The sequence below is a fragment of the Populus alba genome, chromosome 6 (assembly GCF_005239225.2).
Source record: "Populus alba chromosome 6, ASM523922v2, whole genome shotgun sequence".
NCBI classification, from domain to species: Eukaryota; Viridiplantae; Streptophyta; class Magnoliopsida; order Malpighiales; family Salicaceae; genus Populus; species Populus alba.
The window spans coordinates 6841516-6854900 of record NC_133289.1 but is presented as its reverse complement, the minus strand read 5'-3'; the positions used below and the strand labels follow the sequence as shown (position 1 = coordinate 6854900).

Genomic DNA, 13385 nt, shown 5'->3' with positions numbered 1-13385 from the left:
AAAAAATTGTGTCAATAAGCTTTTTTATATTTTCATATTTTTTAAAGCACACTCAATAACCCTTCAAATAAAAAATAAATAAACTAGCAATAGGAGGTTTTTTTCATGCTATTTATTATTATTATTATTATTAAGCTGGTTTAGGAGCAATTTAGTATTTAAATAAATAAAATATAATTAAAAAAGTGTTCATATGCGTGCAATACATGTGTGAGTACTCACACCCTTCGAAAAAGTATATGATGCATCCCAAAGCCCAAGAAATCTCTATTGTCTTGTCATTAGGAGCTTCATATCATCCTCTTCCTATTAAGGTATGGCATGGCAGTGTTGGAGCTGCAGTTTAATGCCGACAATGCTTTTAAACTTTCACATGTCAACATGTGTGAAATGCTCACGCCCTTTAAGAGGAGCAAATAATGCCTCTTGAAGCCCAAAAATTCTCTATTGTCTTGTCATTAGGAGCATCACGTCGTCTCTTTCCTATTAAGGTAGAGCGTGGCAGTGTTGGAGCTGTGGTTTAATACTGACAATGCTTCTTTACTTTCTTCCTCTTTTCTCGTCGTTTTGTTTTGCAATTTAGCCTTCAATCTTAATTTGTGATATGTTATTTGTTTCAATTTTATTCTCATTCATTTGATTTTTGTTATTATTTTATTAAATTGAGTTCTCTTTTCAATTTCACCATTCCATCAAAAAATTACAGTTGTTCTCTAATTTATTTTTTGTTTCAATTTTAATCCTTGTTATTTGAATTCTTTTGTTCAATTGATTTTTATTTTTAATCTCATCATTCAATAAAGAAAAATTAGGTGTCCTCTAATTTATTTTTTTATTTCCATGTTGATCTTCATTTTTTTAATTTTAATTTTATCCTTCAATATTTGATTGGTTCAATTTCACCATTCAATCAAGAAAAAATAGTTTTCCTCTAATTTATTTTTTATTTCAATGTTGATCTTCATTCTTTTAATTATTATTTTTTTTGTTTTGGATCCTTTTGTATAGTTTTTTTATATTTTTTAATTTCATCCTTCAACATTTGATTAGTTAAGGATTAAGATTCATGACTTTTTTAGGTGTGGTACTTTTAGTCTAATGACTCGAGTTACAAGTTTGAGAAGCTAACGTGAGTTGACATCATTTTTTTTCTTTTTTGATTTCATCATTCGGCATTTGTTTTTTATATATATCAAAAATAGGTTTTGTATCTTCTTTGTTTTTTTTATGGGTCATTCAGGTCTCATAACCTGAGTCGTTGATTTAATGGAATAATCTAAGTTGACTCAACTCTTTTTATGAGATTGCATTTTTAAAATGAGTTTTAATCTTTTTTTAACATTATTTTTTATGAAAAAAACAACAATCCCACCCCATAACGTAGACTTCTAGTATTATACTACAAACTAAGAAACTTAGAGGCATACATAATGAAGTATTTTTTTTCATATATTTTTTTTGTATTTCATCTTTTTTTCTCAATTTCTTTCTCCTAATTTTTATATCATTCATCTAGGTTGTTTTTAGATCGGCTAGTGACTAGATCATGTCGACATAAATTTTACACATTTAATTTTAAATCCAAATTAGGAAATGAGTAAAGTCAAGAGTTTTTTTCCCTTTCAATTTTGTCTTCTTTATCCTTAGACTTTTTTCATTATTCATTTAGATTGTCTTTAGGCAAGCTAAGTTAACCGGTCACATAGAAGTAAATCTCATATTTTTAATTTTAAACCCAAGCTAGGCATGAAATTGAGCCATGAGGTTTTTTCTTTCAATTTCATATTTTTTATCAATTTTATCCTTAGACTTTTTTAAAAATCATTTAGGTTGTCTTTAAACCAACCAGGTTTAGTGAGTCATGTTGGGTCAACTCCCATGCATTTTAATTTTAAATCTATGTTAGACAAAAATTAGGGTGGAGATAGGTTTCAAGATTGATCGGGTTTATTAACAATGTCAAATAGTTATCTACAACCTTAACTCTTTTTTATTACTTAAAAAAATTGATCTAACATGTAATGTAGCACAAGCCTATAAACTAGTCTTCTAAACTAAAAGAATTAGGTTAAAACCTGAGGTTTTTAAATGTTCATATGAATAGTGAAAGAGTTGTGCCTTTCTTTTTCTTTTTTAATTCCACCTTCCAATTCTTTTTTTTTATTGGATCCTATTTGGTTCTTTTTTTTCAATTTCAACGTTTTAATATTTCATTGATTTTGAATTGGTCTTGATAATTTATTTTGGATTGCTTTTCATAAGATTATTGTAGTCTCAAACAAACATCTTGATCTTTGATTAGTGCTTAATTTTATAAGTATTCATTTTTCTTAGCATATCATTAAGTAAAAAATATTTTAAAACAATGCTAAATCTAGTGGAGTTCATTATCCGAATCACGAGTTTGGTGGTTTAAGTTGCAAAGCTCGGGTCAATCCAATATGTCTCTTCCTTAATTGTTTTTTTTTTAAATGTTATCTTAATTTTGTTTTGAAGTCAAATCACACTTTTTACCGGTCTTATGGGTTATATTTGAACTCACTAAGTCGACTAGGTCACTTTAAAGCAACTCCCACATGAGTTAATTTTAAAGTCATACTAGATAAAGAGTTAGTAGAGGATTAAGATGACCCATTAATATGGGGGCCTTTATTTACCTTTTTTCTTTTTGAAATCCCATCTTCTATCATTTCTTTTTTTGATTGAATCCTTTAGCTTTTTTTTTCATCTTCAATATTTAGTTAGTCTTGAATTGGTCTTAATAATTTGTTTCAGTTTATTTTCTATAAAATTATCATTGTCTTAAAAAAATGTCATATATTTATTGGTGCTCAATTTTGAGAATGTTTATTTTTATTATAATATCATTAAGTAAAAAATATTTTTTTTTAAAAAAAAAATTGTTAAACTAAGTGGAGTCCATTGATTTGAGTCGCGAATTAAACAGGTTAAGCCCTGAAAATCCAAGTCGATTCAATATATTGTTATTTCAATATTAAAAAAAAAATATTATATTGATTTTTTTTAAATTAAATATATTTTTTACTGATCATTTAGGTTGTGGGTTGCTTTTGTACCTAGTAAGTTAAATGGCAATGTCAAGTCAACTTTTAACCTGTTAATTTTAAATTTAGGCTAGACAAGAAATTGGGTTGAGAGATTTTAAAACTATCTTGTTAAGTTAAATTAAGTTTAATAACAATATAAAATAATTTATTGTAATATAAACATTTTAATGTGTTAAAAAAAATTTTAGCTCAACATACTGCAAGCTAGTAATTAGCTATCCCCGATCCATACCCCTTTTCTCTCTTTTTCATTGAAAAAAAAATAGCTATTTTTTCTATTTGGTCCTCAACCTCTTTATTTTTAACCAATTATTAAGTCCTCAATGTATCTTATTTTTTTTATAATCAGTCCCTAAAGTATTGGGTTCCCTACTAATATGGCTAGGAGAAATAAATGATAAGTTAAAATCTCAAATATCAAATATAAGAAAATATTCAAAATATTTAATTTTTATTCATTCAAATCTCATATTACAACCATTTATATAAAATGAATTAGCATTTTTTAAAATATTGAATAGAAATAAAAGAAAAAATAAAATTCCTAAAAAATTAAAATATATATTTATTTATTTTATCTCTTGTATCACCTATAAGATGGTAGACAATGTTTGTTATGAGAAGGGGGCTCTTGGATGTAAGGGAACTCAATAGATAAATATTTAGTTTGGGAACCAAAATGAAAAAAAAATTATTGGGGACTAATTTTGAGATTATCAAAAAAGGAAAATTATAACGAAGCCCCTCCAAAATGAAACCCTCGCTCTCTCCTTTCCTTCAACCCCAAAAGCTAAAACCCTTCCATTATCTGATCTGTTCGATTTCAAAAAAGCCAAAACACAAACGCCATGAGCTCATTCACTAACTTCGACAATCTTTTACTCCAAACCCTAATGGGTCGCCTCCAGATCCACCCTCCTCCTCCTCAATACCCTTTCCTTTCTCAATCCCTCGAAGACCTCCTTTTCAACGTTGATAACTCCTCAGATGACGATGACGATGACACCAACAAAACCCAGCTCTCAAAAGAAGAGTCCAAGCTCGAGAAGGAAATCATTCGAGTAATCCTTTCAGGCAAGACCGATTCATTGAAACCCAACTCCGGCCAGGCTGTTACAATCGGCGAACACCACATCTGTGTTGGGTTTCACGAGGAAAAAGGATCGGATTATCGGGTATGGGAGTGGCACGGACATATCATGCTTTTTGATGAAGAGGATGGGTATACCCCTGAGTACATTTATGGGAATTACTTCGAGAGGCTTCTTGGTAAGACTGCCGCCTCCACCACCGCCACGCCTAAGCAGGAGCAGGAAGAGAACGAAGACGAGGAGGAGGGGGAGGAGGAGAAAACAGGGAATTTGGGGTTGAGAGAATTGATTGATGGTGGGGATTCTGGTGCTGCTAGGATTCTTCATAGGATCATCAGCGCGGGCTCTCCTAGGTTAGTGTATACATACCACTTCCTTACCTTATTTGTGTGTGTTTATCATTTGTGTCTCTTTAGTTTTCTAGTATTAGTTTCATCTCTCTATAGAGATTTATAATGATATGCATTTTTTTCCCAGTCTGCTTTGATGTGGTTATTATTGTGCGGATTTACTATGCTGCATATCCTTCCAAAAAAAATGAGATTCACAATCGTTTTTATTTTTTTGGCTAATCTGAATAAATCATTGGCACCATGCCACGCGTATAGGAAAGTTTACCTTATTCCTCATGGAAGTACGAAGCATTTTGATTTTTGATAAAAAGTTATTGCAAGGATCGTATTTGGTCCTATAATAATTCAGACTAAGAAAGCATAATGTGCCAGAAAATGAGTGTAGGGATAAAAATAGCAGGTATGGTAGCTAGAAATGGTTGCCGTGAAGAAATACAGGTTGGAATTGAAAGTGGTCTTCAGGATATGCATTATCCATCGATGAGATGTATGATATGCACTGTCTCAAAGAATCTAGTGGTCAGTAGAAATCAAATTGGCCATTGGCAACATCTTTCAGTGATAGAGAGCCCAAGTGATAAGCTGAGCATAATTTAGGTAATTTTTCATTTTTATGTAGTTAGAGAGTCCTAGAAGTGATGGGCATAATTTAGATGATTTCTCTTTTTTATGTAGCTAGAGTTTTTGATCATGTAACTTCAAAGTTAAAGTGCCAAGATGTTTGCTCTCGTAGAGCTGGACTGTTTATCAGAGACCATAAACTTAATCAAGGTTTCAGCTTGACAAATATACTGATCTTGACGGAAGGGTATGTGTGCATCTGATTGATACATCACATGCTCATTATTCAACGGTAAGTATACATCATTATTAGTCTTGACCAAGTATGTCTATAGGAAAGGCATTGAGGAAGTCTAGATTACTATCATTTCTGCCTCGCAACTGCCTGCCCCGTGAACCTTTGACACTGGTGCTTTTGTTCAGCAACTTGCCCTAGTTCAAATCTTGAACATGGTGAATGCAGGGGAACTTGCGTTAAGATTCTTGAACAGTGCTGTTTTTTTATTTTCCTGTAGTGTTTATTGTTATACTTGTTATATGTTGCTTTACTTCACATCTAGTGGGAATCTTATGAAACCTTAGTTGCGTGCTGTTATACTATGTTTATTTAATGTCCACTAATCAATTTGCACTAATTTGCGGGTTTCTTTTTTGTTCTTTCCCTCCTGAAACTGACAGGTTCAATTGACTTCACTCTTTCGAAGTGCTTTTGGGTATTCAAGTGGAGGTTGCACCCAGTATTTCATTCTCATTGCTGCATGGAGATTTGAGCTTTGGCTGTCATTTTGCAGTCTGCTAATGGTGCAGTTCCAGAGATTCATCTTGTATCTGCCCTGGAATATATTTGAACTTCAAATATACTTTGAGTTATATAGAAGAAGGTTTCATGTTGTATGACTTCATTTTGTTTGACTGGTTTTTTATTCAAGATGAGCTTAAATGGGGGCATTTTTCTGTTCACCTGATACATAAATCTATCTCTCAAACACGCCCACAATTTGTGAAATCCATGTGGAGGTATCGATTATATAAATGCGTGGGTGGTTTTTGGCTGATTGAAACCCTCGTGTATTTGCCATGGTTAAACGTGCATGGGCCAGGAAAAAATTGTATGGTTTCGATTGGAGCATTTCACCTCTCATAGGAAAAAATTGCCATGGTTAAAAAATTGTGTTACAACTGTATGCCCATCATTAATCTATTGATCTTTTATTTTGACATGGTTGCCAGATTATGAGAAAGCAGATGATTATTAGTATAGTTGTAATGCTATATTACGAATTACGGCTAAGATCCTCTCTGTTTAGTATTTTCTCCGAGAGGTCCCACGGAAATGAGTTCTTAAGGCATTCCCCATCTCCCCGTCGATTGGGATTAATGGGGCGGCCTATGGCGTCCTGCTTAGCCCTCAAGTCTGCGTAGGGGATCTCTATTTTGGACTGCTGCTTCTTTTAGTGGCATGGCTGATAGTAGAGGTCTCTGGAATCAGTGGATTTGATGGTGGGGTAGATTGGCTTGTTCGGCCGTTTTACCTCCTCTCCTCTACTTAGCCAACAAGTCTCGATCATGATTTATGGGGCTGGTGCTCCCCTCCCTTCATGTTGATGTTTTAGAGCCCAGGTTATTACAGCTCCCCTCCCCTCCCCTCATGTTTTACAGAGTGTTTTTGGTCAAAAAATATTATTTTTGTACCTCATAATCAACCGCTAGAGGGAGCAATACAAGAAGAACTAAAGAGATGTTTAGATATCAGAACTCCAAGCCTCTCACTCCACATCAAGCATCAATTTAAACACCAAAACTCTCTGGTTCTCCCACTTTGAAGATGGAAAACTCTTTCGATCTTAGCCCTTGCCAATTCCTTTATGCTAGACATCCCACCTTCTTACAAGTTCCCAACAAGCATTTAGTTTTCTTCCTTAGACTCTCGTAGCCAAAACCCATTTCTAGCTTTAGCTGATGCGCGCCTACTCAGAACATAGCAGGATGCTGCGCAAACAAACAGCTGATTTGAACATGGGCAGATCTTAAACATTTAGAACACAACAATTGATTTCATTCATTCGAGGATGTTGTTGTACATGGCGGAGTAGAAGTAAAGAGCCAACTCCATGGATCTAAATAAATCCTAGAAAAGAAAAACACAAAATAAAAGATTTACCTACAAGCAAGGGAAGCACATCAAAAGCAAATTACAGACATGGACGAGGAAGCAGATATCGAAAGAAGGACTGCTAAAACTAAATACTCTATCACTAGTGGTGGGTAGAGTGGCTAAGCCTTCTTCGGGGACTTGGTGGCCTTGGAAGGTGACTTGGGTTCTTTGGCTGCCTTTTCGGTTTTCTTAGGCAAAAGAACAGGATTGATGTTAGGCAACACCCCGCCATGAGCTATGGTCACACCTGCAAGTAGCTTGCCAAGTTCTTCATCATTCCTCACAGCCAACAACACATGCCTTGGTATTATCCTGTTCTTCTTGTTATCCCTTGCTGCATTTCCAGCCAGCTCTAAAACCTAATTAATCCACACACAAAGACGATCATGAAACCCAACCAAATCATCCACAAAACTTATCATAGTAATAATAATAACAACAAGAAACCAAAAGTAGCCACACAAAACAAATAAGCAATGTTAATTACACAAATTCCTTCCTTTTCTTCGACAACCCAAACCCAAATGTTCAATATCATTCCCCCTCTTCTGGTTCCCAATTAACAGGTACTCCAGGCCTAGATACATATCTCTACTAATTTTAAGAAAATAAAAATAAAAATTGTATACCTCAGCAGCAAGATACTCAAGCACGGCGGCAAGGTAGACGGGAGCTCCGGATCCAACACGTTGAGAGTAACGGCCTTTCTTCAAGTACCGACCGATCCGACCAACAGGGAACTGAAGACCGGCTTTGGCAGAGCGGGACACCGGTTTCTTCTTTGGACCACCTCCCTTCCTCCCTGCTGCTCCTTTCTTCACCTTTCCACCAGTCTCCATCACTACTACAACGACTACTTGCTGGAAGTCTCTCTCTCACAGGCACAGTAAACACAGACAATTAGAAACCTAGCTAGATTTGTGCGAGAGAGATAGATGGGGTTGGGGGCAGATAAATACGGGGCCTGCCTGGTGAGAGAAAAATGGAGAGAACCTTTTGGTTTTCTGGATGGACGATTTCTTACTGTTGGATTATTTTCCATCGACGGTTCATGAGTGAGTGCTACCGATCCGCGTATGTTGAAATGAACCAATTGGGTGAGGAGAGAGGTTTGGATTTCAAAATGCTGAACGCCAAGAGAAGGGAGAAGGAATCCTTACATCTTGAAAATAATACATTATTACCACACACATTATTCTAATTAAACCATCTTTCAATTACAATTTACATTTACAATTTAAACAAAAGAATTAAGCTTTTCATCGTACACATACTCCAATTCTACTTTGAATTCATATAGTAAAATTATCATTTTATTCTTGACAAGAAAAACCATTTAACCAGAGGCAATATAATTTTTTAAATAGGAATTAGAGCCCTTTATCATTACCAATTTTAATTTTTTTTATTGTAAAATTACTAAATTATCCTTAAAAATAAAAAAAACATTTACCCTAGGTCACAAGCTTTTTTTAACTTTTCAAATTTTTTTCACATTAACATAACTTAAGTACCCGTGAAATTAAACTTTCTTCACTTTGCATTCAAGGGAGATGGATATTTTGGCTTTTTTATAATTCTTATATTGTTTTAAGGGTAATTGTGTTTTTTAAGAAATATAAATATAATTTTAAAAAATAGTTAGCCAATGAGCGGGCAACGTGTGTAACGACGTCCATTCCCCTTAAGTTGCTTTCTAGGATGATGTTGGAAGTATCTTGACACCCCCTTCACGATGGTGCAACGCGTGCCATCATCAAATTAACGATTAGACTTTAATGGGGTATTTTTCTTCTCCCTTTCTTTTCTCTCTCCTCTCTTAAAAGTATGTTGGAATTGAAAGAGAAAAAAAAAAAGTATGCTCATTTGTTGATTGAATTAAATTTAGTTCTTATTGTTTTAAATGTAATACATTTGGTTTTGGATTTTTGTATTGAATTTTTTTTCAATTTCATCCCATACAAGTTGATTTTTATATCAAGATTGGTCATCATTGTTTTAACTATTATTTGTTATTTTCTTATCATTTTCTTGATTTAAATTATTTTTCAATTTCATCCCTCGCCATTTGATTTCATTTTATTTTTGTGTCAAATTTGGTCCTCATTCTTTTTAAATTTTATTTTCTTAGTTTTGGATCCTTTTTTAGTTGAATTTATTTTTCCAATTTTATCCCTTAATATTTTGGTTGGTTGGTTGGGAAATTGACTTTGTTATAATTCGGGTGTGCTTTTTATAGTGTAATTTGGTTTCATGACACGTGTCACGGGTTTGAGATATTAGATCAAGTTGACTTTGATCTATTTTAGGTTATTTTTAAAAATATTTTTTTATTATATCTTTAGTGTTGGGTTGCTGGAGATTGATATTTGTTATTTTTTTAACCTTTTTTTCTACCGGGTTATCTTGATCTCGTAGATTTAATGGGCTTTTCAAGGTTGGCTCGAGTCTTTTTTTTTTCCATTGTTTATTGTAAAATAACAAAGAATTTAGTTTTTTACTTTAATATTAGGTTGGTTTGAGAATTGAATATCATGATTTGTTTCAATTTGTTTTTCACAGGTTTATCTTGATACAATGACTGGTTATAAATTTGGTATGTTAACTCAAATAGATCGTGGTTGTTTTTTTCCTTAATTTTGCCTTAGACGTTTTATTTGTTGTGAATGGAGATTCGGATTTTTTTTCCTCATCTTGTTTTCTATGATATTATTTTACTCTTTTAATTTTTGATTTGTTAACAAATTAGATCATAGAGACCTTTTAAGAATACTTTAAACATATATTTATATAATATTGGCTAACGTTCATCTTTTGCATTGAATCATTATTGATTTTTTTTTTTTTTGCTTTATTTGTTGTCAATGTCTTCCTTTCCAATCATACTATTAAATTTCTTCATCATCTTTCTAATGGTTGAAAAGGATCTTTCTTTGCATCAAGTGATTAAGCAACCATAGGTATACTCAAATGATGAATATTGTCCATGTAAAAGTGTTTAAGACCTTTTTTATATACATTGATTGATAGATAATTTTTTTCATTTGAAAGATATTCAATCTATAAACCAGTATAAAATTTCATCTTTCCGAGATCTTTCATCTCAAATTCATCTTTTAAGTAGGTTGCAGTTTTTATGAGCTCTCCAATAATACTAACAAGATTGAAATCATCAGCATATACTGCAACAATAGCAAATCCAGATATGGTTTTTTTAATAAAAATACATAGGCAAATCTTGTTGCTCTTAAGCCTTTTTTTCTAGGAGGTATTCATTAAAATGATTATATTACATTCAACCAAATTACTTCAATCCATATAGAGATTTGTATAGGTTGATAAAATAAACACTTATGGGTTTATCATAAAAGGCTTTAGGCATTTTGAATCCTTCAGGGATTTTCATATGGATATCTTTATCTAATGATCTATATATATATACTGTAACTACATCAATTAAATGTATATATAGAGTTTCCAAGACTACCTAACCAATCACAAAATTAAAAGTGATTGCATTCATATCTAGAGAATAATTTTTCTCGTAATCAATAACAAGTGAGAAATTTTATGCAACAAAAAGTGTCTTGTATCGAATAATTTCATTGTTCTCATTTGATTTTATAACAAAAACTCACTTATATCCAACAGACATAACACATTTAGGTGTATAAACTAGAAGGCCAATACTTCATGTTTTGCAAATGAGTTTTGATTGCTTCTTTCTATATTTGCCAATAATTTCTATGTCGACACTCTTAAATAGTTCGTGGTTCAACTTAATCATCATTTTTTGTGATGTCAAAAGCAACCTTAAGCACAAATCATTTATAAAAAATTTATTATGATATAAAATCTCTCTTGTATGAATATAGTTTATGAAAATCTCATTATTTTTATGTACCTTGATCTCTTCAGGAAGTTCTTATTCAATATGATCAATATTAGGAGATGATTTTGACACAATATATAATGTTTATTTTATGGATGATGAATCTTCAAGAGTACCATCATCTATTTGTTGTAATTTTTGTTTTCTAGGATTTTTGTTCTTAGCACCGACAGGTCTTCCATATTTTAAGCATGATATAGATTCATTTGGTACTATGTTGCCTTTTTTCCCCCTTCATGGATTTCAATTCTAGATGGAGCATTGCAATTAAAAAATGAGATTTAACCACCTTTTTACTATTGATGAAAACATCCGATAATTGATTTACAATATTTTGTAAATGAATTATCTTTTGAACTTCAAGTTCATATTAATTTTTCTTTGAATCAAAATAAGATAACTTCAGGTTATTTCAAGTAATTTATTATCGTGTTTCAAGCGCTCATTTTTCTTTCCCTAATGATGGGAAAATATTCTCATTAAAATGACACTCTTTAAAATGTACCTTAAAAACATCACCAACTAAAGGTTAAAGGAGTCTAACAATAGGTGGAGAATCAAAACCAACATAAATTTTTATTTGTTTTTGTGGAACCATTTTAGTCCTTTGTGGGGCTATTATAGGTATATATATCGCACAACCAAGAGTTCATGGATGAAATATATTTGGTGGTATACCAAAAAAGGTTGTAAAGAAGAATATTTATGGTAAGCACTTAATCTAATTCTAACTAATGATGTACATGTAATATAGCATGTCCCCAAATAAATATAGGTAATTTTGATTTTATAAATAATGGTTTAGCAATTAATTGAAGGCATTTTATAAATGATTTTGCTAAACCATTTTGAGTATGTACATAAGCAATAAGATGTTCAACATCAAATCCAATAGAAGTGCAAAAAATATCAAATGCTTGAGAAGCAAACTCACTAACATTGTTCAATTGAATTTTCTTGATTGGATAATAAGGAAATTGCACCTGTAGTTTGATAATCTGTGTTATTAATTTAGCAAATACAATATTTCGACTAAAAAGTAAACAAATATGTGACCATTTGCTTGATGCATCAATTAATACAATAAAAATATCTAAAAAGTTTAGCATGGTGGATGAATAAGTCCACATATATCTCTTTAAATTCTTTAAAGAAAAAATGATGATTCTATAACAACCTTTGATAGAGATAGTTTGATAATTAATTTACTTTGAGAACATGTGGCGTAAGGATTTTTATTTGGTAAAAGAATCTTCAGGTTCTTTAAAGGATGCCCTTATGAATTTTTAATAATTTATCGCATCATAATTAATCATAGATGTCCAAGTCGATCACGCCAAAGCATAAATATTTATGGGTCGAAGCACTTCTGGTGCATCACAACATTTGTTTCAATAGATTTCATGATCGTGTAATAAATTCCAGAGGAGAAAGCAAGTAATTTTTCAAGTATATATTCTTAGCCTGAAATACACGAAATAATATAAAGATATATTTTTTGTCTTCATTTATTATTTCGATATGATAACCATTAGCACACATATCTTTAAAACTAAGTAAATTTCTTCTAGACTTAAGTGAATATAATGCATCTTTGATGCACAGTTTTGTGTTATTTGGTAGCAAAATATTAGCTCTTCTGGAGCCTTTAATCATGTTTGTTGAACCTGATATTATAGTAATATTAGCTTTGGTTAATGTCAAATATTCAAAGTATTTCTTTTTATTGAGAATTGTGTATGTTGTTGCATTGTCTACCAGACATAAATCTCCATCATGAAAAGCCATGCCTCTTTTTAAAATATAATTAAAGTTTATTATTTAACTGAAATAAAATTGATATTGTTTATTAAAAATACAACAAGATCAATATCATAATATAAATATTAATCATCCATAAGGATTCCACCACTAAGTAGGTTATCTATTTTATCTAGTTTTTTTAAAAAATAAAAAACATCAAGATAGGCATTATGACCTTCAAAATCATCTTTATGGATAAAATTAGTCTCAATTTCATTTTGTTTCAAAGAAGCTTGATATAAATCTGGAAGATGTTTTGATGTTCGACAAGTACGAGATTAAAGACGATGTATACCACACCTATAACGCTTAACTTCATGTTTATGCAAATTCTTGCCCTTTCCTTGTTTAGGTTCATTGTGTCTCTACTTCTAGTGATATGGTAAGTTGCTTTTCAAAGGATCATCTTTTTTGCCTTTCCATTTATTTTTTTCATATTTATACCCCTAGTTTTTTTTTGTC

The 13385-nt window shown here is 31.8% G+C and overlaps 2 protein-coding genes across 2 annotated transcripts; one reads left to right on the top strand and one right to left on the bottom strand.

Annotated features, from left to right (window-relative positions):
* The first annotated feature begins 3809 nt into the window (after positions 1–3809).
* On the top strand, positions 3810–6033 carry LOC118053350 (uncharacterized). The gene is made up of 2 exons (XM_035064563.2): positions 3810–4512; positions 5752–6033. The coding sequence occupies exons 1-2, from the start codon at positions 3917–3919 to the stop codon at positions 5759–5761; spliced, it is 606 nt and encodes a 201-aa protein (XP_034920454.1). The 5' UTR covers positions 3810–3916; the 3' UTR covers positions 5762–6033.
* Positions 6034–7107: 1074 nt separating this feature from the next.
* On the bottom strand, positions 7108–8190 carry LOC118053351 (histone H2A). Its single transcript, XM_035064564.2, has 2 exons — positions 7858–8190; positions 7108–7587 (listed from the first exon to the last, which is right to left on the bottom strand). Exons 1-2 carry the CDS (start codon positions 8065–8067, stop codon positions 7348–7350), a joined length of 450 nt encoding a protein of 149 aa, XP_034920455.1. The 5' UTR covers positions 8068–8190; the 3' UTR covers positions 7108–7347.
* Positions 8191–13385: the final 5195 nt, after the last annotated feature.

Excerpts from the sequence above, each read along its gene's own strand:
- LOC118053350 (XM_035064563.2), top strand. The coding sequence starts at position 3,917 with ATGAGCTCATTCACTAACTTCGACAATCTTTTACTCCAAACCCTAATG.
- LOC118053351 (XM_035064564.2), bottom strand. The coding sequence starts at position 8,067 with ATGGAGACTGGTGGAAAGGTGAAGAAAGGAGCAGCAGGGAGGAAGGGA. Across the intron at positions 7,588-7,857 it reads TTGAGTATCTTGCTGCTGAG|GTTTTAGAGCTGGCTGGAAA; the intron begins GTATACAATTTT and ends TGGATTAATTAG.